Source organism: Xenia sp. Carnegie-2017, unplaced genomic scaffold (assembly GCF_021976095.1).
Source record: "Xenia sp. Carnegie-2017 unplaced genomic scaffold, XeniaSp_v1 HiC_scaffold_13, whole genome shotgun sequence".
Lineage (NCBI taxonomy): Eukaryota > Metazoa > Cnidaria > Anthozoa > Malacalcyonacea > Xeniidae > Xenia > Xenia sp. Carnegie-2017.
Window position 1 is genome coordinate 5183080 of NW_025813436.1, and position 26312 is coordinate 5209391.

At 34.1% G+C, this 26312-nt stretch overlaps 3 protein-coding genes across 6 annotated transcripts in view; all 3 read right to left on the bottom strand.

Moving 5' to 3' along the window:
• The window catches only part of LOC124433278, a 51651-nt gene that overhangs the window by 4677 nt on the left and 20662 nt on the right, over positions 1 to 26312 (bottom strand). The window contains exons 10-12 of the mRNA XM_046983039.1: positions 23253 to 23492; positions 22145 to 23034; positions 21408 to 21875 (exon numbers count right to left, since the gene is read on the bottom strand). Of these exons, the coding sequence (XP_046838995.1) occupies positions 21408 to 21875; positions 22145 to 23034; positions 23253 to 23492 (1598 nt within the window). The remainder of the gene's footprint in view (positions 1 to 21407; positions 21876 to 22144; positions 23035 to 23252; positions 23493 to 26312) is intronic.
• Positions 1276 to 25080, bottom strand: LOC124449563 (protein mono-ADP-ribosyltransferase PARP9-like). Of its 4 annotated transcripts, none has more exons than XM_047000507.1 (11): positions 24965 to 25080; positions 13721 to 13935; positions 13271 to 13365; positions 12938 to 13175; positions 12609 to 12854; positions 11572 to 11811; positions 10766 to 11352; positions 10271 to 10547; positions 9642 to 10133; positions 9083 to 9394; positions 8261 to 8995 (listed from the first exon to the last, which is right to left on the bottom strand). In XM_047000507.1, exons 2-11 carry the CDS (start codon positions 13878 to 13880, stop codon positions 8709 to 8711), a joined length of 2934 nt encoding a protein of 977 aa, XP_046856463.1. In that variant the 5' UTR covers positions 13881 to 13935; positions 24965 to 25080; the 3' UTR covers positions 8261 to 8708. The 4 variants fall into 4 exon arrangements, with proteins under 4 accessions (XP_046856480.1, XP_046856463.1, XP_046856466.1 ...); XM_047000510.1 differs by lacking the exon at positions 24965 to 25080 and adding an exon at positions 15653 to 15964; XM_047000524.1 differs by lacking the exons at positions 8261 to 8995; positions 9083 to 9394; positions 9642 to 10133; positions 10271 to 10547; positions 24965 to 25080 and adding exons at positions 1276 to 1763; positions 2332 to 2577; positions 2667 to 2853; positions 3104 to 3124 and having other exon boundaries at positions 10853 to 11352; positions 13721 to 14006.
• On the bottom strand, positions 16977 to 19114 carry LOC124449636 (protein mono-ADP-ribosyltransferase PARP14-like). The gene is made up of 3 exons (XM_047000589.1): positions 18374 to 19114; positions 17811 to 18122; positions 16977 to 17709 (listed from the first exon to the last, which is right to left on the bottom strand). Exons 1-3 carry the CDS (start codon positions 19017 to 19019, stop codon positions 17423 to 17425), a joined length of 1245 nt encoding a protein of 414 aa, XP_046856545.1. The 5' UTR covers positions 19020 to 19114; the 3' UTR covers positions 16977 to 17422.

Genomic DNA, 26312 nt, shown 5'->3' on the forward strand with positions numbered 1-26312 from the left:
TTTCGATTTTATGATTTCAACAACTCGTTCTTCCTAATTTGTCAAGACACCGACATTAAAAATATTCACGCACTATATACAACTATATGTATGATAACAACATCCATGAATGACGCACCTAATCAAGCTCAAGTTAATAAAAAAATTTCTTATAAAGGAGTGAGCTGCCTGAAGAAGTATGTTTACACCATATTTAGATATGTTAATTAGTGATAGTGAAAACGAAAGTGTTACGCGATATTCACTGATAAGTTAACTGCGGTATAATTTTTATAGAAGACAATTTCGTATTTATTTAACTTTACCTCCACGTTACCAGGCTTCTTCAAGAACATCAACTGAGGCTGCAAACCTTTAGCGCCAACACGGTCGTCAATCTCTTTAAGAATCAACATTATCTTGTCTTTTTTTAAGGCTTCGTTGGCTATCTTACATTCTGTGCGTTTTAAGAAATCAATTTGATGATCACTCATCTCGATTTTAATAACGTGTATTTTATCAAGATCCTCAAAAACTCTCAACTTCACGTTTTTAATGCCTTCAGCTGTCCCAAGAACAGTCAATTTACTTCGGTACTCCTTCAATACCAGGAATTTCCACATCTGGAAACTCGATCAACAGGTCTTTGAAATATCCAATGGCAATGAAAAATTAAACTTTTCTTTATCTTTTATCTCAATATCAAGGGAATCCTTCTTGGCGGCAGCTGTGAGTTCATCAACCAGTTTTGAATATCTTTCTTTTTATTTTGACATCGATTTTGCGTCCGATAAGAACAATGCCGGACTTTTCAAATTTAACCTCGATCTCAGATTCATCTCTATTTTCAAGAACATCCTGCTTTACTTGATCAAAACAAATGTAGGAATCGTTAAAGTTTCCTTTCAAATGAATCGACAAATATTTTCAACCTTGTAGTAAGATGTTCTCCATCTTTGGGATCTTTAACATCCTTTGTAAAATGAACAGTCGACTTGGTTTCATCGTATTTCATTGACTTTAAATCAAACTGTAACAAATCGTCATGAAACAATACATGGTTGATGACGTCACTGTCAGCATAGATGTCGCCATGAAATTCTTTTATTTTACTTTCAGGTTCATCCAATTCTTCAAAATCTTCATATAAAGGCAGCACAGTTAAAGACGTGTCCTTAATGACATGATCTTTCTTCACCAGTTTGAAACAACTAAAATGAAATTTCAATTCAAAATTAAAGTTTGCAGCCTATCAATGTTCATTATTCTAGTTTTGATTATTTTCGATATGTAAACGTTAAATTCTTATATCTTTTTGATGTGATTAGTTGATTTATGGAAGTGTGCTCTATCAAATACTATTTAAAATTGCTTTTGCTAAATGTTTGGTATGTTAGTATTTTGTTGGGAAATTAGCACCCTTACCGCAATCCACTCTAGTCAAGGCTCCCCTAAATTCAGCTCTGCTTGCTATTCCAATATTTTATGAAAAAAATAACATCCTTTTAAAGAAAAAACAGTTGCCAAGAAAAACGTTCAAATACCTGATGAACTTATCAAACAAATTTTCGCAATTCCGTTGTTTTGGTCAAACTCCATATTAGTGACTTCATCTCCACCAGTATTTCGATTAGAAAATTTATACTTGACATCCTCGCTATTGGCATTTTTTGGTATTTTCTTCACCTTTATTTCCTTGGTCAGTGGAGCAAATTTGAAAGACACTAAACGCCCTCCCAGTATCAAATTTTTGGAGCTGTTTTTTTCTTTATAATGATCTACATCTAAAAATCAAACAAAATTTACGCAATAATCAGTGGCTATTGAGCTCTATAAGACCTCAAACCTCGTGGTCAAAAACATTAATGATTTTTTCAAACTTCACTTTAAAATTTTTCAATATTCCTCCTCCTGATTTCTAATACTGTTTGTATGAACGAAAACAAGTTTACGATACCGACAGCATATCATGTGAAAATAATCTTCAGCATTGCGTGAAAACACAGTACAGACACAGTATCGTGTTAAAACAAAATTAAACTAATAGGATGAAAATTCAGCGTAAGTTGGCAATTTAATAAATAAATTTTAAAAGTGTTTATGTTAGGAAAATAAAAGTTTTGATATTTTCTATACTATTGTGGTGGTCAAATCATCAAAATTTTATTTCATCTGATTTGACCACCAAAATCATGTTTTTGACCAAATAATTTATACTAATTTTGTTGACGTTTCCCCTCCAGTTATTATAGAACTCAATGGGTACAAGTATTCAATTAAGCCAAAAATAAAGTGCAAACTATTAAAATCATTGAAGTGTACTGTAATCTTTGATCATCGACCCACAAATACCTTTAATTTCCTTTTTAAGGATAACAACAGCTTTTCCATGTTTTCCAAGAAATATCTTAAAGACAATTGTATTCTTCTTTGATTCAACACAGTTCTTCAATGTCTCCACGTTGATATCAGGACTGAGATTTGTGACAATCAATATACTTCGATCCTCGGTGGGTATATAGTCAGCGGTCACTTGAAGCGGACTCCCTTCGTGTACAAGGGGTGTTTCTTCGGCCTTTTTCAACACGTTTTCAGCGTCTAAGGAGATTCGTTCAAGCAACATATACATTACCACAAACAATCACATATTGATATAATTTTTTATCCTTTGAGTTTATATCTATTACCTTTTGAGGAAACGAAAGTCAACCGAGCTACGGTTGGAGACAATCGCGTAAATCCTTTTTTTCCCTCACGAAGTCCACCTCCACCACATCTTCGTTTGTTTTCAAAAAATAATGTAATCGAGTCTTTGGTGCAGGACTCTTTAAAACCACTAACATAAATTGTGGCTTTGTCTTCATCATCTTCTGCCTGAAATGAATCAATGTCGTCATTGTTGCCCAAGGCAATGTTTTGCATTTTCCTTTTGTTGGAATCAATTACGCATAAGATAAACTGCGCGGTAAAGTGAATAATTCGACTCCAGGAGTACATGTAATAAACTGTGCAGTTTGCAAAACTCGTGTTCATAGACGATATAATTAGGTAAAAATAACCACACGAAAATTACCAGAACAGTCTTCAAATATGATTTCTATTATTAAACATTTTTATATCTTACCGTAATTTTGACGGATTCCGTCTTAACGGCAGATGTGAGATCATCGACCAATATTTCGATGTCTTTCTTTTTCATCGTGATTTCTTTCTTGCGTCCAAAAAGAACAACGTTTGGCTTCTCAAATCTTACCTCGATTTCTGAGTCAACTTTGTTTTCAAGAACCTTCAGCTTCACTTGATCGAAAACAACTGTGGGAATTACCAACGTTTCCTTTCCAAAAGAATTAACGTATACTTTTAACCTTTTACTTAGATCTTCTCCATCCTTAGGATCTTCAACATCCTTTGTAAATTGAAAAGTCGACGTGGTTTCATCGTATGTCACTGACTTTAAATCAAACTGAGACATATAGTGATGACGAATCATACAGCCAGCGATGTTGCTTTCACAAAGGATGTCGCCATGAAATTCTGTTATTTTGTTTTCAGGTTCGTCCAATTCTTCAAAATCTTCATATAACGGTATCACTGTTAAACGTGTCTCCATGATGTCATGGTCTTTCTTCACCAAGTTTGAAACAACTAAAATGAAATACGTAAGTTCAAACAACACTGAACAACGTGGTCTTTTCAGATGATGATCCATAAAGTTTGATTTTGTATATAAGCTTTTCCAATATATTTCGTGAAAAATTAACATCCATTACCAAGACCGTTTCCCAGAAGAAAGATCAAATACCTGACGAACTTTTAAAAAAAAGTTTGGCAATTCCGCTATTTTTGTCAAACTCCATATTAATGACTTCACCTCCACCAGTTTTAGGATTAGAAAATTTATATTCGACATCTTCGCTTTTGGCATTTTTTGGTATTTTCTTGACACTTATCCCTGTGCTCAGTGGAGCAAATTTCAAAGACACCAGACGTTCTCCAAACTTTAGATTTTGGGAATTGTTTTCTTCCTTGGAATCACCTAGAAATCAATTATAACAACAAATCACGAGGTACGCCTCTTCACCCCACGTAAAAAATTAAGCGCAAGCAAGAAAGTCGTCGAAGTTTGATTTAATATTTTCTCGTCAACCTAAAAATACCTTTAATCTCTTCTTGAAGTATGATAACAGCTTTTCCATGTTTTCCAAGAACGATTTTAATCACATCTGTTTGTTTCTTTATTTCAACGAAGTTCTTCAACGTTTCCACGTTTGTATCAGGACTGAGATTTGTGACCATCAATATACTTCGGTCCTCGGTGGGTATATAGTCAGCGGTAACTTGTACAGGACACCCATTGAGTACAAGGAACTTTTCTTTCGCCCTTTTTAGCACGTTTTCAGCGTCTAAGGAGATTCGTTCAAACGAAATACGTTTCTTAAAAATTAATTTTTTAATTCCTTTTCATCATTTGATTTTCCACATTACCTTTTGGGGAAACGTAAGTTAAACGAGCGACGGTTGGTGACAATCGCTCAAATCCTTCTTTTCCATCACGAAGATCGCCTCCACCACACTTTTTTTCATTTTCAAACAATAACGTGATCAATTCCTCAGTGCAGGACTCTTTAAGACCACTGACATAGATCGTGGCTTTCTGCTTATCATCTTCTGTTGAAACTGAATCAACGTCGTCATTGTTGCATGAGGCACTGTTTTCACTTTCCTAAACGAAAGCAATCATACTTACGATGAATAGCACAGTTTGCATAACTCGTGTTCACAGACCATATAGTTTGGTAAAAAAATTAACCATAAAATATAAATACCTGAGTAGTTTTCAACCATGAACTGTATGACCGAACATCAAGTTCACAACCCTTAATTATTTGTTTTTGAGGATGATTTAAGACTTTTACAGCATCTATAAAAATAATACAGTTGTGATATGAAGGAAGCTAGTTGATTGTCAGGCTTTCTACCATTTATTTTCAGTCATCTTTACTCTGTAGTAATTGATAAAAGAATTACAAATTGTATAGACATACAGCATGTCAAACTTTGAATTAAGATAAAAGAAACACAAGCTGGGGACCGTTCAATCGCTCTTAAAACGTTCAGAGTGAATAAGTGAAAACGAAAGTTCACAAAATACAATTGCATTAGTGTAGTATCAAATGTCAGATGATTGAGCTCAACTATAAAAGGCCGAAAAGATACTGCACTAAATAATTGATATAAAGTTTTACTTTCGATAAATTTATTTGTCAACACAAACCTTCCGAAGAGTCGAACATTACAAAAGCAACACCCTTCTCCAGTTTAACCTCATCAACGTCACCTCCAGCATTCTTTTTCTTCTGAAAGTGGATCGTGAATTCATCTTCACCTACTCCTGATGGAGGATTTAAAACGACAATTGTTCTACTGTCACCCATTGCGTACAGTTGACCAATTCATAAACGCTAGGCCATAATCACCTCTGTCAGAGACCTAAAATTGTGAAATCGCCAAGTCTAATTTCACTTTCACTACAATTCCACGAAAAGTATAAACAATCATGTGGATTTTGTGTTGTGTTTTGTCACGTGTTTGGTTGTTAGATTGCGGGCTCGAGGTATAACATAAAAAAAATAATTGAATAAAAGTAAATAGCAAATGTTGGTTAAAGTCAACAGCATAATATATTATATGAAAACAAATGAAATGGCTTAGTTACATTGAGAAACAGAGTCAAAGGTTGTTAAAGGTATTATGAACATAAATATGACAGAACTTATAGAACTTAAATATATGTTTATATATTTTGCCATTGATTAAAATTTGCTTCCAATTGTAATTTATACTAACAATTGTACAATATTTTGTTGGATATTAAATGTCCAATTGTAAGTTATTGTAAAATTACAGAGAAATTCTCAGAAACAGTTCATTTTTTGCTGTACAATCCTTTAATCAATGAATAATTGGCCTCTACAGAATACAACAATTTCACAGGAATGTGTAGCATGTTATGTAAGGAGTATACTTATATACAAGGCCCATTTGGGCTCATTGACACAAATAGAACTCCAAATGATGACATACAAAATTTTGTTCTTAAAGACTCACTGTTAGACATTACTAAGACTGATAACCACATCAGAAATGAATAAGTTAACTTTGATCATTACAATTTATAGATTGAGTTGAAAAACTATAACTCAAGTTTAGAAGGTGCAAGTTATCATGTAGAATTTTCATTAAGGAAGTGCAAGTTATGATGTAGAATTTTCATTAAGGAAGTGCAAAACAGTTTCATATGTTCAGACTTCAGTTTTGGATGTACAGTATGTCAAATTGTTTTATGTTGATGTTTAATCCAGAAATTTAAATAAATATCAACTGCAATCAACACTTTACCATTATACAGGTGTATCATTATATATCATATGTTATTGCTCATCTTATCCCCTGTCATAGCCAGCCAATGTACGTAAATCTTAGATAAGTTAGCATTATCAACTTCTTTAAAAATGTATTGTTTGTACTTGCAATGACAGAACAAAATATTTGCACAGTATAACCAAATTTGTAGGTGGCCATGCCAATGATCGTGCCATTCAACTAGCATGATCTCATTGTTATAATTGAAAGTAGATTCAACAAGTGCTATTGCATCAAAGACAAACTTACATACAAAGGAAAGTTTACTTGTCTAACAAGGATTAATAAGTTTGGATTAAAATTCCATTTTTACAGAATGGAATAACATTACATTTTTACAGAATGGAATAAAATTACATTTTTACAGAATGGAATAAAATTACATTTCTAAGTAAAATTTTGACCATTGAATTTAAAATTGAAGTTGTAGTAGCTACTCTTGCCTTCCTTTAGAAGTTCAGTCTAGGGGAGATTACGTATTTAATAAAATTACATTTTTACAGAATGGAATAAAATTACATTTTTATGGAATGGAATAAAATTACATTTTTACAGAATGGAATAAAATTACATTTTCGTAAAATAAATGGAATAAAATTACATTTCTATGTAAAATTTTGACAATTGAATTTAAAATTGAAACTAATAGCTACTCTTGCCTTCCTTTAGAAGTTCAGTCATCTTACTTTTCTATTCAAATGAGGTTAAATGGATGCATCCAAGTCTGCTAAAATGTGTGAAAGTCAACAGAATAACATTCCAATATTTATAAAGCTATGGTGGTTGGTGTGTATAATTTCTGATTTGACACCTTCTAGTGCATGTGACTTTTTATTTCTTCATACTAAGACCTTCTTTGAGTATTGTGTAATTACATGGCCCTAGCAACTGCATACCCTCCTGCACCGTTTTGTGCCAGCTCAACAAGAATATTGTTCCTGCCAAACTCTTTCCCATTGAGATTTTGAACAGTTTTTGATGCATCAGAACCTTGCTTGTAATCAACATAGGCAAAGCCAGACTTCCATTCAATGTTTTTCGCCTTTAATACCAAACACAGCTATGAGCTTTTCAAATTCAACTTTTGTCAAGGCCTCCAGTAATCTGCTAAAATACACTCTGTAAGACATCATCCGCTTATATCATTGAACATGTGAGGATTCAAATAATATTAGCAGGCAAAAAGCGCGCACCAAGCAGAACTTTCATTGATACAAATCTTCGTTTATAATGCACGTTTTCGGCCATTTTCAGCCAATTTACTAATTGCTTCATTGCGCGTGCATTTTACCAATCGTCCGCTGGCTGTCTAATGAAAAAGTGCGACTTACAGATTTGAAAAAGCGGGTCCGCATGGCGTTCATGTTGTGTTGTGGAAATGATGGTGACGCGGTGACAACTTACTATCATTATGTCATTCATTGATTTCCTAAGGCAACTTTAGGCTATTAAAATTTACATGCAAGCAACACCAAAGTTCAAACACAATAAGATGAGGACTGCCGCGATCGTTCAAGTCTCAACAATCTTCCTCGGCCTCCGAAAGATTCCAATTTCCACATAAAGCCCGAATCAAAATCTACGTTATAGTGCTAATCCTCTGACTGAAACTTATCACAAAAAATTAAGACACCACTAAGTTTATTTTTGAAGAATATCCAAAAGTCTGCTAGAATACGCGGAGCGTTTTTATGTTTGGTAAGCATTTCTCTGAAAAATTTGTAACTTCGGAATTAGAAAGGTCCTTCAAAACTTCTAATCAGAACGCGTATCAAGAAATGCCTATCTTATGCACGTTTAAACAGATGAAAAAAGCTTTTTCAATTAACAGAGAAAATCACTCGAAAAAACAACACTGTAAAAAATCTCAACACTTGAGCATTTTTATAATTGCAATATACATTGTCGAAGTAAGAAGCGCAGAAAATATAAAACACAATACAAATACTTCTCTAAGTGAATGTTTGAATATAGGCAAAAAACGTTGAGCAAAGTCAGTGGAACTAAAATACATCAGAATCAATAAATCATGTGCAGGAAACTTATTGGTGGGACTAAATCCCAGCTTAGTCAACCTTTATGATAAGTGCATTGATTAAACGTAAATACAATAATTCAATAATTACTGTTACTAAACAGCTTTTTGTGCAATGAATTTTTCATTTCTACTAAAAAATAACTGATTGATTATATTGGACATTTTATTATGATCCCTACTTCACAGGCAATTGTTCATTGAGACATTTTGAATGAATACATAATCAAAAGAAGAAAAATTTTGTCCATCTTAAAATAATTGACTTAAGTTACTTAAAAGTAATAAGATATTCAGTATAATACTGGTAATCCTTAAACATGACAAATATTGAAGGATCTTTGGTGTCATTGACGACAGAATCATAGGTTTCGTTTGGATCTGCGGTGTTTTTTGATGGTGGAACCAACATGGTTGAATCACCCTTAGCGTAGTCACCAACCAAAACTCTAGCGTAGTACACATAACGTAATCCATTTGCATCTTTTGAAGAATATTTTTCGTTAATGGAATAGCTGGCATCTCGTGCAAAATAAATACCTTTACCAAAAACGGTGGCTATAGATTTAAAAAATAACCAACGAAAACATAAAAAAAAACAGTGGAGTCAACTCACAAAGATAAAAAAAAACATAAGAACATTACCATTTTTTCCAGCAAAGCTTCTGTTCAGTCCACCTGAATTAATTTTTTCAACATTATCCTTCGAAGTACCATGAAAGAGATATTTCTCTTTATCTGCAAAGTCTGCGTCGCCATATTTTTCTTTCATAGCCTTACGTTTTACATTATACAATTCGTACAAACCCTGGTTTTGTATTCTTTCAATCTTCACTATTTCGTTGCTTGTAGTCTTGTCAAATGCGTTTTTTACCTTTATATATTCATCACTCTTAGGTTGAAGTTCGAAGGCAAAATATACATTATCGTCCGGAGGGGTTTCCCAATAGTCAGGAACTACAAAAACAAACGAAACATTTAAATATGCAATATTGAAGATGCAGTGTGAAAAAAAGATTAATTCATTCGAAATAGCTTAAAAAAAGTGCAAGATCAAAGCATTCAACTCATTCAACCCACTCGTTCCTATTTCTCAAAAAAATATACCACTAAATTTAATACGTCGAAATTCCCCCATTGCACTTGAGCAAGAATTGAAATTTACTTTTCTAACGCACAGTTTCCGCACTTAAAATGATCCTACCTTTGCTGTTTTCTTTTTCTTCAATTTTTTTAAGCATATTGCGTAATGCGTCGACAATTGCAGGGATATCTAAAAAATGACCATTAATACAGGCCTTTCCTTTCGTGAAGTCTACCTTAATTGTGACATCAAAGTTACGCTCTACTTCAGAAATTTTTTTCTTTTCACTCTCGCCAATTTTTTTGATAGTTTCATTACGAATGGTATGCTCTATGATATTTTCTTCCATTCTCTTTAAAAAGTCTGACCAAGCACTTTCAACAAGCTTCATGTCATCGAAAAGTATCTTGACAGACAAACCACTAGCTTCAGGATCCTTTACCTTTGGAAACTTTACTTCTAGGCTACCGTCTGGGTTTTCACTTGTTGTTGCGCTACGTGGTGTAAAGGATTCTAGAAATGTAGATTGTGATTGGCCAGGAAAACCCAGATCGTGTGATGAAATATTTGTTTTAGTTGCTGATAAAATAGGCTTCATCTCTTCCACAGCACCTGAATACAACAAAAAATACTGTAAGTGTGTTGCCAAGGCAATGCCTGGTGGTCTTACTTATTATTGCATCTAATGAAACACCATCAATGTTTGACTTAAGGTTCGCTTTAAAAAACTACATCATTATTTAACTAACCAAAGAATGCATCAACGGTTTTTATATCTCCACCGTACGCCACGAATCGAACATTATTAACTTTCGATTGAGGATTCACAGTAAAATAAGAAGTGACTGCTTCAAAAAAGACTTTAACAACCTCCGACCGTGTGAATTTCAAATTTCCCGTTCCAATGGCGGGAAATGCAATCGAATGGAAGTTTTGGCTTTCGCTTTTCGCGATACAATTCTTTCTTAGAAACCTGAGAACCTGCGTATGGGCAAACTTATAGGATTCAAGAAACCTGCATTTGAGCTAAAAGTGAAAAGAATAAATGAATAGGGTACCAAACAAAGTTACTACAGTAGCGTGGCAAGCTCGATAAAGGAGAGGGGCACCATTTTCCTATATAACCAGTGGAAAACAATTGACTTGAAAAGAACATAATACAGCAGAGCATGCCTATGTATATATATTAAACCCACAACAGTCAAGTTTGCTACGTCACTATACAAAGTTACAATTAGACTTACAATGTTGCAACCGCTGCAGATTTTATATATATTTATACCGTCTACTGAGTCAACTTTGTTTTCAAGAACCTCCGAAACGGATTCCATCTTGGCGGCAGATGTGAGCTCATCGACCAATTTTTCGATGTCTTTCTTTTTCATCGTGATTTCTTTCTTGCGTCCAAAAAGAACAACGTTTGGCTTCTCAAATCTTACCTCGATTTCTGAGTCAACTTTGTTTTCAATAACCTTCAGCTTCACTTGATCGAAAACAGTTGTGTGAATAACCAACGTTTCCTTTCCAAAAGAATTAACGTATACTTTTAACCTATTACTTAGATCTTCCCCTTCCTTAGGATCTTCAACATCCTTTGTAAAATGAAAAGTCGACATGGTTTCATCGTATGTCACTGACTTTAAATCAAACTGAGACATACTGTGATGACGAATCATATAGTCAACGACGTCGCTTTCACAAAGGATGTCGCCATGAAATTCTGTTATTTTGTTTTCAGGTTCATCTAATTCTTCAAAGTCATCATATAAAGGCAGCACAGTTAATAATGTCTCCTTAATGACATAATCTTTCTTCACCAAGTTGGAAACAACTAAAATGAAATTTCAATTAGAGTTCAGCCCCATTATGTCAATTTTCATATGAAACGCAAGTTGAGCAAAACCAAATCACAGGGTCTTTTTAAGTATTTATAGATCATGACGCATGAGGTTCACATCTAAAGTTGGTATACTACAAAGTTAATTCAATAATTAATCAAAAATTAAATCCTTTTAAAGTAAAGACGGTTACAAAAAGAAAGTTGACATACCAGACGAACTTTCAAAAAAAAGTTTGGCAATTCCGTTATTTTGATCATAATCCATATTAGTGACTTCACCTCCACCAAATCTATGATTTAAAAATTTGTATTTGACATCATCTTTAGTTGTGGTTTTTGGTATTTTCTTCACTCTTATCCCCTTGGTCAGTGGAGCAAATTTCAAAGACACTGAACGCCCTCCTAATGTCAAACTTTTGGAGATGTTTTTTTCTTTATCATCATCTTCATCTAGAAAACATACAAAATTAATTCAATAATCCATGACGTGGTACAAGTATTCAATCAAGGCAAAAATAAAGTGCAAACTATTAAAATCATTGATGTGTACTGTAATCTTTGATCATCGATGTTACATGATAGCAACTACTATCATGTAATATCATTTTTATATCAAATTATAATTTCATATATAATTAATTAGAACGTTATCTAGAAGCTTCCTTGCATGCGCTAGAAGCTTGCTTACATGCGTAAACACTTTAGAACCGCAACCGCATTTGTTGTTATTGTGGTTAACTGCATCTTGCTGTAACATACTGTATTGCGTATGGGATGTAGGTCACAAAACCACAATACTTCCCATTAGATATTATATATATATCAGTAGTTTAGACCACTGGGTACAACCTACGAGCACAAGCTACGAGGAGAAACTTAGGAGGCATAGCCTACCGAAGTAGTTTAACGAGCTACAATCTACCAGACAACTATCTTGGCTTCTGTGCCATAACTATCTTTTGGCTTCTGTGCTTTAATCTATTGGAAAACTATTGTGAGTCATTGTTGGACTCACGAACGCTCAAGAATAAAGACTCGCGGTTGTACTCAGACAGAGGAGATAAGTTTTGCTCATACTTATTGATATTATTATTAAGACACTTATCTACTTTTTATATTTACGCGTTGATTAATAAATTGTTTGAGAAATATAACTGGTTCACACTATCTTTGTTGCGTGTGGAAATAGAACCAAAATTAATAGTTATTCTTTCGGGACCACGCACGTAACAATCGACCACAAATACCTTTCATTTCCTCTTCAAGGACAACAACAGCTTTTCCGTGTTTTCCAAGAAAAATCTTCAAGACAACTGTATTCTTCATTGATTCAACAAAGTTCTTCAATGTTTCCACGTTGATATCAGGACTGAGATTTGTCACCATCAATATACTTCGGTCCTCGGTGGGTACGTAGTCAGCGGTTACTTGAAGCGGTCTCCCTTCGTGTACAAAAGGTGTTTCTTTGGCCTTTTTCAACACGTTTTCAGCGTCTAAGGAGATTCGTTCAAACGAAATACGTTTCTTAAAAATTATTTTTTTCAATTCCTTTTCATCATTTGAGTTTCCACATTACCTTTTGAGGAAGCGTAAGTTAAACGAGCGACGGTTGGTGACAATCGCTCAAATCCTTCTTTCCCATCACGAAGTTCACCTCCACCAGTTCTTCGTTTATTTTCAAAAAATAGTATGATCGTTTCATCAATCGTTGACTCTTTAAGACCGCTGACATAGATCGTGGCTTTATCCTCGTCATCTTTTGTAGGAACTGAATCAACGTCGTCATTGTTGCCAGAGGCACTGTTTTCACTTTCCTAAACGAAAGCAACCATACTTAGAACAGTTTGCATAACTCGTGCTCACAGACCATATAGTTTAGTAAAAAAATTTAACCAGAAAATATAAATACCTGAGTAGTTTTCAACCATGAACTGTATGACCGAACATCAAGTTCACAACCCTTAATTCTTTGTTTTTGAGGATGATTTAAGACTTTCACGGAATCTATGAAAAAAATACAGTATTGATATGAAGGACGCTAGTTGATTGTCAGGCTTTGTACCATTTATTTTCAGTCATCTTTACTCTGTAGTAATTGATACAAGAATTACTAATTGTATAGACATACAGCATGTCAAACTTTGAATTAAGATAAAAGAAACACAAGCTGGGGGACCGTTCAATAGCTCTTTAAACGTTCAGAGTGAATGAGTGAAAACGGAAGTTCACAAAATACAATTGCATTAGTGTAGTATCAAATGTCAGATGATTGAGCTCAATTATAAAAGGCCGAAAAGATACTGCACTAAATAATTGATATAAAGTTTTACTTCCCATAAATTTATTTGTCAACACAAACCTTTCGAAGAGTCGAAGATTACAAAAGCAACACCTTTCTCCAGTTTAACCTCATCAACGTCACCTCCACCATTCTCTTTCTTCTGAAAGTGAATCGTGAATTCATTTTCACCTACTCCTGATGGAGGATTTAAAACGACAATTGTTCTACTGAAATCCATTGCGTACAGTTGGCCAATTCATAAACGCTAGGCCATAATCACCTCTGTCAGAGACCTAAGATTGTGAAATCGCCAAATCACGTATTTTGTTAGTAGATTGCGGGCTCAAGGTATAACATAAAAATAATAAAATAATTGAATAAAAGTAAATAGCAAATGTTGGTTAAACTCAATAGCATAATATATTATACGAAAACAAATGAAATGGCTTAATTACATTGAGAAACGGAGTCAAAGGTTGTTAAAGGTATTATGAAAATAAATATCACGGAACTTATGGAAGTTAAATATATGTGTTTATATATTATGTCATTCATTAAAATTTGCTTCCAATTGTAATTTATACTAACAATTTTACAATATGTTTTTTTATGCAGTGCGGTGTTTGAAATTAAATGAAGATATGATCTTCGCACTTTGCTGGACAATTTAAGCAATCGTCTCAGGACCTGAAAAAAAAAAGACCACCGCAGAGGTCATGGGTTCGAATCCCTTTGAGGCACCTGATTTTTGGTCCTGAGGCTGATTGTCCACAATCAACAAGATCATATCTTCATTTAAATTTTACAATATGTTGTTGGATATTAAATGTCCAATTGTAAGTTATTGTAAAATTACAGATAAATTCTCAGAAACAGTTCATCTTTTGTTGAATGATCCTTTAATCAATGAATAATGGGCTTCTATAGAATCCAGGACAGTGTAGCATGTTATGTAAGGAATATACTTATATACAAGGCCCATTTGGGCTCTTTGACACAAATAGAACTCCAAATGATGACATACAAAATTTTATTATTGAAGACTCACTATTAGACATTACTAAGAATGATAACCACATCAGAAGTGAATAAGTTAACTTTGATCATTACAATTTATAGATTGAGTTGAAAAACTATAACTCAAGTTTAGAAGGTGCAAGTTATGATGTAGAATTTTCATTAAGGAAGTGCAAAACAGTTTCATATGTTCAGACTTCAATTTTGGATGTACAGTATGTCAAATTGTTTTATGTTGATGTTTAATACAGAAATTTAAATAAATATCAACTGCAATCAACACTTTACCATTATACAGGTGTACCATTATATATCATATGTTATTGCTCATCTTATCCCCTATCTTAACCAGCCTGCAAGTCAGGCCATTCTACATACGTAAATCTCAGATAAGTTTGCATTATCGATTTCTTTAGAAATCTATTAATTGTTTGTGCTTGCAATGACAGAACAAAATATTTTCACAGTATAACCAAATTAGTGGCTGTGCCATTCTAATAGCATGATCTCATCGTTATAATTGAAAGTAGATTCAACAAGTGCTATTGCATCAAAGACAAACTTACATACAGAGGAAAGTTTACTTGTCTAATAAAATTACATTTTTACAAAATGAAATAAAATTACATTTTTACAAAATGGAATAAAATTACATTTCTATGTAAAATTTTGACAGTTGAATTTAAAATTGAAACTAGTAGCTACTCTTGCCTTCCTTTAGAAGTTCAGTCATCTTACTTCTCTATTCAAATGAGGTTAAATGCATCCAAGTCTGCTAAAATGTGTGAAAGTCAAAGGAATAACTTTACAATATTTATAAAGCTATGGTGGTTGGTATAAATAATTTCTGATTTGACACCTTCTAGTGCATGTGACTTTTTATTTCTTCATATTAAGAGCTTCTTGTGTATTGTGTAATTACATTGCCCCAGCAACTGCATACCCTCCAGCACCGTTTTGTGCCAGCTCAACAAGAATATTGTTCCCGCCAACCTTTTTCCCATTGAGATTTTGAACAGTTTTTGATGCATCAGAACCGTGCTTGTCATCAACATAGGCAAAGCCAGACTTCCATTCAATGTTTCTCGCCTTACCATACTCAGCTATGAGCTTTTCAAATTCATCTTGTGTCAGGGCCTCCGGTAATCTGCCAAAATACACTCTGCAAGACATCATCCTCTTATATCATTGAATATGTGAGGATTCAAATAATATTAGCAGGCAAAAAGCGCGCACCAAGCAGAACTTCCATTTATACAAATCTTCGTTTATGATTCACGTTTTCGGCCATTTTCCGCCAATTTACTAATTGCTCATTGCGCGTGCATTTTACCAATTAACCGCTGGCTGTCTCGTGAAAACGTGGGTTAGCACTATTTTCCACCCAGCAAACCGCCCTTTATTTGAAATATAATATTTTACACAATATAATATTTTACACAATCTAATATTTTACACAATATAATATTTTATATAATATTTTACACAATCGTCGAAAAACGACATATTTTCCAGTCTGGATTATAAGTTTATAACTTAAGGTGGTTGCATGAAAATTTATACTGCAACATTTATCTGTAAATATTTTCATATGTTGATATTAAAAACTGTATTATAAAAATATAAAATTACTCGCCATCTCAAAACGACCTAGCACCGGTGCATGCATGGTTTCCTTTTAGCTTTTGCTTCTTTCCCATTAGCCGCCATCTTTAATTTATTAACGATTGTGTAAAGTAAAGGGCGGTTTGCTGGGTGGAAAATAGTGCTAACCGAAAACGTGCGACTTACAGATTTAAAAAGCAGGTCCGCACGGCGTGCATGTTGTGTTGTGGAAATGATGGTGACGCGGTGACAACTTACTATCATTATGTCATTCATTGATTTCCTATGGCAACTTTAGGCCATTACAATTTACAAGCAAGCAACACCAAAGTTCAAACACAATAAGATGAGGACTGCCGCTATCGTTCAAGTGTCAAAAATCTTCCTCGGCCTACGAAAGATTCCAATTTCTACATAAAGCCCGAATCAAAATCTACGTTATAGTGCTAATCCTCTGACTGCAACTTATCACAAAAAATAAGACACCACTAAGTTTATTTTTGAAGAATATCCAAAAGTCTGTTAGAATACGCGGAGCGTTTTTAAGTTTGGTAAGCATCCCTCTGAAAAGTTTGAAATTTCGGAATTAGTAAAGTCCTTGAAAACTTCTAATCAGAACGCGTATCAAGAAATGCCTATCGTTTGCACGTTTAAACAAATGAAAAAAGCTTTTTGCATCAACAGAGAAAATCACACGAAAAAACAACACTGTAAAAATCTCAACACTTGAGCAATTTTATAATTGGAATATACATAGTCGAAGTAAGAAGCGCAGAAAATATAAAACACAATACAAATACTTCTCTAAGTGAATGTTTGAATATAGGCAAAAAACGTTGAAAAAAGTCAGTGGCACTAAAATACATTAGAATCAATATATCATGTGCAGGAAATTTATTGGTGGGACTAAATCCCAGTTTAGTCAACCTTTATGATAAGTGCATTGATTAAACGTAAATACGATAATTCAATAATTACTGTTACTAAACAGCTTTTGGTGCAATGAATTTTTCATTTCTACTAAAAAATAACTTATTGATTATGTTGGACATTTTATTATGATCCCTACTTTACATGCAATTGCTCATTGAGACATTTTGAATAAATACATGATCGAAAGAAGAAAAATTTCGTGCATCTTAATATAATTGACTTAAGTTACTTAAAAGTAATAAGATATTCAGTATAATACTGGTAATCTTTAAACATTACAAATATTGAAGGATCTTTGGTGTCGTTGACGACAGAATCATAGGTTTCGTTTGGATCTGCGGTGTTTTTTGATGGTGGAACCAACATGGTTGAATCACCCTTAGCGTAGTCACCAACCAAAACTCTAGCGTAGTACACATAACGTAACCCATTTGCATCTTTTGGAGAAAATTTTTCGTTAAGGGAATAGCTGGCATCTCGTGCAAAATAAACACCTTTACCAAAAGCTGTGGCTATAGATTTAAAAAATAACCAACGAAAACATAAAAAACATTGGAGTTAATTCAATGAAAAAAAGATAAAAAATAGAAATTAAACATCCCAAGAACAATACCATGTATTCCAGCAAAGCTTCTGTTCAGTCCACCTGCATTAATTTTTTCAACGTTATCCTTCGAAGTACCATGAAAGAGTTGTTTCTCTTTATCTGCAAAGTCTGCGTCACCATATTTTTCTTTCATAGCCTTACGTTTTACGTTATACAGCTCATATATACGCTGGTTTTGTATTCTTTCAATCTTCACTATTTCGTTACTTGCGGTCTTGTCAAATGCGTTTTTCACATTCATATATTCATCACTCTTAGGTTGAAGTTCGAAGGCATGATATACATTATCGTCTGGAGGTGTTTCCCAATAGTGAGGAACTACAAAACCAAACGAAACATTTAAAAGTTCAATATTGAAGATGTAGTGTGAAGAAAAAAGATTAATTCATTCGAAATAGCTTGAAAAAAAGTGCAAGATCAAAGCGTTCAACTCATTCAACCCACTCGTTCATATTTCTCAAAAAAATATACCACTAAATTTTAATGCGTCGAAATTCCCCCATTGCACTTGAGCAAGAATTGAAATTTACTCTTCTAACGCACAGTTTCCGCACTTAAAATGATCCTACCTTTGCTGTTTTCTTTTTCTTCAATTTCTTTAAACATATTGCCCAATGCGTCGGTAATTTCAGGGATATCTGAAACATGACCATTAATACAGGCCTCTCCTTTGGTGAAGTCTACCTTAATTGTGACATCAAAGTTACGCTCTACTTCACGAATTTTTTTCTTTTCACTCTCGCCAAATTTTTTGATAGTTTCATTACGAATGGTATGCTCCGTGAGCTTCTCTTCCATGCTCTTTAAAAAGTCTGACCAAGCACTTTCTACATACTTCATGTCATCGGAAAATATCTTGACTGACAAACTACTCGCTTCAGGATCCTTTACCTTAATCTTTGATTTACCAAATTTCTTCGAACGAAAAACATTAAAACTTTTAGAACTTTTTTTTGGATTGCGTCTTGCGTCTGGTTCAGATGAAAAATATGTTTTCGTTGCATCTTTAAATTGATCAAACTTTCCCTTCTCAAATATCACGATGCGAACCAAATTCAGAGTTGGATTTTTGCTAAGGGCCATTCGGCTTATATTATCGAATATCAAAGTCACAGATTCCCTTTCCGAGAAACCCATTGCACCGGCACCGATGGCAGAAAAGGATACATCTGTAATGCCTTTTCCTGACAAATCATCGAAAAATTGTCGAGACATTTCTTCAGATCTTGATAGCTGGGTTTCCCGGGGCCTATAACATGAGCAATTTGATTAACTAACAACTTTCCAGCACCAGTATACTGTGTTGAAAACAGAGGCTGTTCCAAGGGCTTTGCATTCCTCTTCGATTTTATCACCACCAGCTTTGACCAAAGCCTTGGCGACCCCCCCTTGCAACGAGAAGTTTTCATTAGTCACGTGCATTATCAATTGAGTGGTTTCTTGGCTGATGTCAGCGCAGACGATTTCAACTCGAGGTGTTTGTTTTGGAAACTTTACCTCTAGGCTACCGTCTGGGTTTTCACTTGTTGTTGCGCTACTTGGTGTAAAGGATTGTACAAATTCAGATTGTGATTGGCCAGGAAAACCCAGATCGTGTGATGGAATATTTGTTTTAGTTGCTGATAAAATAGGCTTCATCTCTTCCACAGCACCTGAATACAACAAAAAATATTTTAAGTGTGTTGCCAAGGCTATGCCTGGTGGTCTTACTTATTATTGCATCGAATGAAACACCATTAATGTTAGACTTAAGTTCGCTTTAAATAACTACGTCAATATTTAACAAACCTAAGAATGCATCAACGGTTTCTTTATCTCCACCGTACGCCACGAATCGAACATTATTAACTTTCGATTGAGGATTCACAGTAAAATAAGAAGTGACTTCTTCAAAAAAGATTTTAACAACCTCCGACCGTGGGAATTTCAAGTTTCCAGTTCCAATGGCGGGAAATGCAATCGAATGGAAGTTTTGGCTTTCGCTTTTCGTGACACAATTCTTTACTATAGACCTGAGAACCTGCGTATGTAAAAAATTATATGATTGAAGACGCATGAATGTAGCCTGCCAACCTGCAGTCTACGAGTGAAAGGGAATAAATGAATAGGGTAACAAACAAAGTTACAACAGTAGGGTGGCAAGCTCGATAAAGGAGAGGGGCACCATTTTCCTATATAACCCGTAAAAAACAATTGACTTGAAAAGAACATAATACAGCACAATATATATCAGACCCACGACAGTCGAGTTTGCTACGTCACTATACAAAGTTACAATTAAGACTTACAATGTTGTAACCGCTGCAGATCGAAAGCCCAAATAAACAAATGTGTTGTCAGAAAATGCATTATAGAAGAATGAAATACAAATCATTCAATTTTACTCGTAGTACTCATTTTAAAACATGATGCTTGCTGTTTTCTCCAAAGCATGTCAACTAAGATCATCTAATTTCCTCTGTTTACCTTGGCTCCATTGCCCTGTTGCCATTCAGATAAACGAACATGATAAACACTTTTACAGTTGAGTTTTCCACCTCCAGTTACCACAACACCTCCAACTTGAATTTCACCAATTTTCTTGCATTCCTCCAAAATGTCGTCCCCGGCAACTTTAAGTAAAGCCTTTCCAACAGGATTCATATTTAAAGCCATTTTTTCATTTGTACTATTGACAATAACATCAACCTGGAGACAACATGTATAATTTATGCACTACATATTTTACAGAGGATAATACAAGTCCATCAGCAGCAAGCACCATTAAGTGAGGGAGAGTAAAAATCCCAGGGTCTGCAGTCTGCTCATTTCTCTTACCCGCTTCCAACAAGACTGTAAATTGACAACATTCTGGCCAGCTTACCTTTTCTTTTGCAATGTCACCAACAGCTATGGTGATTCTTTGACCGGAAGTCATTATTACAACTTTATCATTAACGTAAGACATAGAATCGAATGGAAGATTCATTGCTGATTTCCCATCCGGCTTATGATCATCCTCAGCAACAGCGAAATCATCTTTGGCTTCGTCAAGATCGTGAGCCATAATTTTCTCAATCACACAGTTATGATTTTTTTCAATTCCACTAATGATGGCATTTGTTGCATCCAAACTCATTTGTTTCTTCATTCCCGGTTCGGAAAGTGGGAAGGTCTAAAATGTGAAGGAAAGACATTATTTTAATAATTCCCACAAATTTTAATAGATCAAGACCTTTAAGTGATAAGTGATTGGCCACGTACATAACCACACTAGATCATGTGGATCACGATTTAGTTAATACCTAACTATAATCCATTTAACAGAATTTTATGAATTACAATGCAAGGACATGTGGTCTAAAGGTAACTAAATACTCACAGAAATGAAGAAACCCAAACATTACATCTACAGCCTTTTTCGGAAAAATTATTTCAAAATCTATATGTTCGACCACATAAAAGCGACCGAAAAGATCACGTATTCTACGTCACTGCGATCCATTGAGGTCACAAATACAAAAGCTTGTAATTATCTTTTGACAAGATCAATTAACAAACCAAAACTGTCCGAAATAAAGAAAATCAAGAGTTGCTCGAAAGAAAAAAACCAGAAATACGAACCTTTGAATTAATTCCCCCTGCCTTCTTATCAAGATATTCTATCATTTTCTTTTTTCCTTTTGGAGTTCCCTTCACTCTAAGTGAACTTGCATCGGCAGTTTTTTCAACACCAACTCCTTCGTTTTTCAATATTTGCATTTTGTTCATGATTTTGTCCCAACGATGTTCTTGTAGGAAACGAACTTTTGCGGATATCACTGGTTTAAAGACGACGTTGTCAATTTCATTTTCGGCAATTAAATTTCTCAAATCTTGTTCGGCATCCTTCATCTTAGATTCCTCACAAATAATCGAGATGTTATCTGGATTTGCTTGTTCAGTGCATATCAAAACCTTCTTGTTATTCAATTGCTCTTTTATAAACGTCGATAAATGGTCGGACTCTGCCAAAAATTTTCCAGTTTCTTCATCAATCTTTACTAACTTTTCTGACGTTTTCGATTTTATGATTTCAACAACTCGTTCTTCCTAATTTGTCAAGACACCGACATTAAAAATATTCACGCACTATATACAACTATATGTATGATAACAACATCCATGAATGACGCACCTAATCAAGCTTAAGTTAGTAAAAAAATTTCTTATAAAGTGAGCTGCCTGAAGAAGCATGTTTACACCATATTTAGATATGTTAATTAGTGATAGTGAAAACGAAAGTGTTACGCGATATTCACTGATAAGTTAACTGCGGTATAATTTTTATAAAAGACAATTTCGTATTTATTTAACTTTACCTCATTATTACCAGGCTCGTTCAAGAACATCAACTGAGGCTGTAAACGTTTAGCGCCAACACGGTCGTCAATCTCTTTAACAATTAACATTACCTTGTCTTTTTTTAATGCTTCATTGGCTACTTGGCAGTCGGTTCGTTTTAAGAAATAGAGTTGATGATCACTCAATTTGATCTTAATAACGTGTATTTTATCAAGATCCTCAAGAACTCTCATCTTCATGTTTTTCACACTTTCAGCTGACCCAAGGACAGTCAATTTACAGGTACTCCCTCCAATACCAGGAATTTCCACATCTGGAAACTCGACCAACAGTTCTTTGAAATATCCAATGGCAATGAAAAAATTAAACTTCTCTTTATCTTTTATCTCAATATCAAGGGAATCCTTCTTGGAGGCAGCTGTGAGTTCATCAACCAGTTTTTGAATATCTTTCTTTTTTGTGCTGACATCGATTTTGCGTCCGATAAGAACAATGCCGGACTTTTCAAATTTAACCTCGATCTCAGATTCATCTCCATTTTCAAGAACATCCTGCTTTACTTGATCAAATACAAATGTAGGAATCGTTAAAGTTTCCTTAGCAAATGAATCGACAAATATTTGCAACCTTGAAGCAAGATGTTCTCCATCTTTGGGATCTTCAACATCCTTTGTAAAATGAACAGTCGACTTGGTTTCATCGTATTTCATTGACTTTAAATCAAACTGAGACATATCGTCATGAAACAATACATGTTTGATGACGTCACCGTCAGCATAGACGTCGCCATGAAATTCTTTTATTTTACTTTCATCTTCATCCAATTCTTCAAAGTCATCATATAAAGGCAGCACAGTTAAAGATGTCTCCTTAATGACATGATCTTTCTTCACCAAGTTGGAAACAACTAAAATGAAATTTCAATTCAAGTTCAGCCCATTATGTCAATTTTCATATGAAACGAAAGTTGAGCAATACCAAATCACAGGGTTTTTTTAAGTATCTATAGATCATGACGCATGAGGTTCACATTTAAAGTTGCTATACTACAAAGCTAATTCAATAATTAATCAAAAATTAAATCCTTTTAAAGTAAAGACGGTTACAAAAAGAAAGTTGACATACCAGATGAACTTTCAAAAAAAAGTTCGGCAGTTCCGTTATTTTGATCATAATCCATATTGATCACTTCACCTCCACCAATTCTATGATTTAAAAATTTGTATTTGACATCATCTTTAGTTGTGGTTTTTGGTATTTTCTTCACTCTTATCCCCTTGGTCAGTGGAGCAAATTTCAAAGACACTGAACGCCCTCCTAATGTCAAATTTTTGGAGCTGTTTTTTTCTTTATAATCATCTTCATCTAGAAATCATTCACAATTTACTCAATATTCCATGACGTGGTACAAGTATTCAATCAAGCCAAAAATAAAGTGCAAACTATTAAAATCATTGAAGTGTACTGTAATCTTTGATCATCGACCCACAAATACCTTTCATTTCCTCTTCAAGAATAACAACAGCTTTTTCGTGTTTTCCAAGAAAAATCTTCAAGACAACTGTATTCTTCTTTGATTCAACAAAGTTCTTCAATGTCTCCACGTTGATATCAGGACTGAGATTTGTCAACATCAATATACTTCGGTCCTCGGTGGGTACGTAGTCAGCGGTCACTTGAAGCGGACTCCCTTCGTGTACAAGAGGTGTTTCTTTGGCCTTTTTCAACACGTTTTCAGCGTCTAAGGAGATTCGTTCAAGCAACATATAAAATACCACAAACAAGCACATATTGATATAATTTTTTATCCTTTGAGTTTATATCTACTACCTTTTGAGGAAACGTAAGTCAAACGAGCTACGGTTGGTGACAATCGCTCAAATCCTTCTTTCCCATCACGAAGTTCGCCTCCACCAGTTCTTCGTTTATTTTCAAATAATAGTGCGATCGTTTCATCATTCGTTGACTCTTTAAGACCGCTGACATAGATCGTGGCTTTATCCTCGTCATCCTTTGTAGGAACTGAATCAACGTCGTCACTGTTGCCAGAGGCACTGTTTTCATTTTCCTAAATGAAAGCAATCATACTTACGATGTATAGCACAGTTTGCATAACTCGTGCTCACAGACCATATAGTTTGGTAAAAAAATTTAACCATAAAATATAAATACCTGAGTAGTTTTCAACCATGAACTGTATGACCGAACATCAAGTTCACAACCCTTAATTATTTGTTTTTGAGGATGATTTAAGACTTTTACAGAATCTATGAAAAAAATACAGTTGTGATATGAAGGAAGCTAGTGGATTGTCAGGCTTTGTACCATTTATTTTCAGTCTTCTTTACTCTAGAGTTATTGATACAAGAATTACAAATTGTATAGAGATACAGCATGTCAAACTTTGAACTAACATAAATGAAACACAAGCTGGGAACCGTTCAATCGCTCTTAAAAACGTTCAGAGTGAATAAGTGAAAACGAAAGTTCACAAAATAGAATTGCGTTAGTGCACTATGAAATGTCAGATGATTGAGCTCAATTATGAAAGGCAGAAAACATACTGCACTAAATAATTGATATAAAGTTTTACTTTCGATAAATTTATTTGTCAACACAAACCTTCCGAAGAGTGAAAGATTACAAAAGCAACACCTTTCTCCAGTTTAACCTGATCAACGTCACCTCCACCATTACTTTTCTCCTGAAATTGAGTGGTGAATTCATTTTCACCTACTCCTGATGGAGGATTTAAAACGACAATTGTTCTACTGTCATCCATTGCCTACAGTTGGCCAGTTCATAAACGCTAGGCCATAATCACCTTCGTCAGAGACCTAAAATTGTGAAATCGCCAAATCGAATTTCACTTTCACTACAATTCCACGTTATGTATAAACAATCGCGTGGATTCTCTGTTTTGTCACGTGTTTTGTTGGTAGATTGCGGGCTCAAGGTATAACATAAAAATAAAAAATTAATTGAATAAATAGCAAATGTTGGTTAAAGTCAAAAGCATAATATATTATATGAAAACAAATGAAATGGCTTAATTACATTGACAAACGGAGTCAAAAGTTGTTAAAGGTATTATGAAAATAAATATCACGGAACTTATGGAACTTAAATATATGTGTTTATATACTATGCCATTCATTAAAATTTGCTTCCAATTGTAATTTATACTGACAATTGTACAATATGTTGTTGGATATTAAATGTCCAATTGTAAGTTATTGTAAAATTACAGATAAATTCTCAGAAACAGTTCATTTTTTGTTGTACAATCCTTTAATCAATGAATAATTGGCCTCTACAGAATCCAGGAACGTGTAGCATGTTATGTAAGGAATATACTTATATACAAGGCCCATTCGGGCTCATTGGCACAAATAGAACTCTAAATGATGACATACAAAATTTGTTCTTAAAGACTCACTGTTAGACATTACTAAGATTGATAACCACATCAGAAGTGAATAAGTTAACTTTGATCATTGCAATTTATAGATTGAGTTGAAAAATTATAACTCAAGTTTAGAAGGTGCAAGTGATAATGTAGAATTTTCATTAAAGTAAGCAAAACAGTTTCATATGTTCAGACTTCAGTTTTGGATGTACAGTATGTCAAATTGTTTTATGTTGTTTAATCCAGAAATTTAAAAAAATATCAACTGCAATCAACACTTTACCATTATACAGGTGTGCCTTTATACATCATATGTTATTGCTCATCTTATCCCCTGTCGTAGCCAGCCTGCAAGTCAGTTCAATGTACGTAAATCTCAGAAAAGTTAGCACTATCGATTTCTTTAGAAATCTATTAATTGTTTCTACTTGCAATGACAGAACAAAATATTTGCACAATATAACCAAATTTTTGGGCTGGCCATGCCAACGATCGTGCCATTCAACTAGCATGATCTTATCGTTACAATTGAAAGTAGATTCAACAAGTGCCATTGCATCAAAGACAAACTTACATACAAAGGCGAGTTTACTTGTCTAATAAGGATTAATAAGTTTGGAATAAAATTACATTTTTACAGAATGAAATAAAATTACATTTTTACAGAATGGAATAAAATTACATTTTCGTAAAATAAATGGAATAAAATTACATTTCTTTGTAAAATTTTGACCATTGAATTTAAAATTGAAACTAGTAGCTACTCTTGCCTTCCT

What these genes read in the sequence shown, in the direction of transcription:
- LOC124449563 (XM_047000507.1), bottom strand. Translation starts at nt 13,880, where the DNA reads ATGGATTTCAGTAGAACAATTGTCGTTTTAAATCCTCCATCAGGAGTA. An exon ending in CCTTGAAGAGGAAATGAAAG is followed by an intron (nt 11,812 to 12,608) that starts GTATTTGTGGTC and finishes TATGTTTTCTAG; the next exon opens with ATGAAGATGATGATAAAGAA. An exon ending in AACCGTTGATGCATTCTTTG is followed by an intron (nt 10,134 to 10,270) that starts GTTAGTTAAATA and finishes TGTTGTATTCAG; the next exon opens with GTGCTGTGGAAGAGATGAAG.
- LOC124449636 (XM_047000589.1), bottom strand. Translation starts at nt 19,019, where the DNA reads ATGTCTCGACAATTTTTCGATGATTTGTCAGGAAAAGGCATTACAGAT. An exon ending in AGAAAAAGAAAACAGCAAAG is followed by an intron (nt 18,123 to 18,373) that starts GTAGGATCATTT and finishes TTGGTTTTGTAG; the next exon opens with TTCCTCACTATTGGGAAACA. An exon ending in AAGCTTTGCTGGAATACATG is followed by an intron (nt 17,710 to 17,810) that starts GTATTGTTCTTG and finishes TTAAATCTATAG; the next exon opens with CCACAGCTTTTGGTAAAGGT.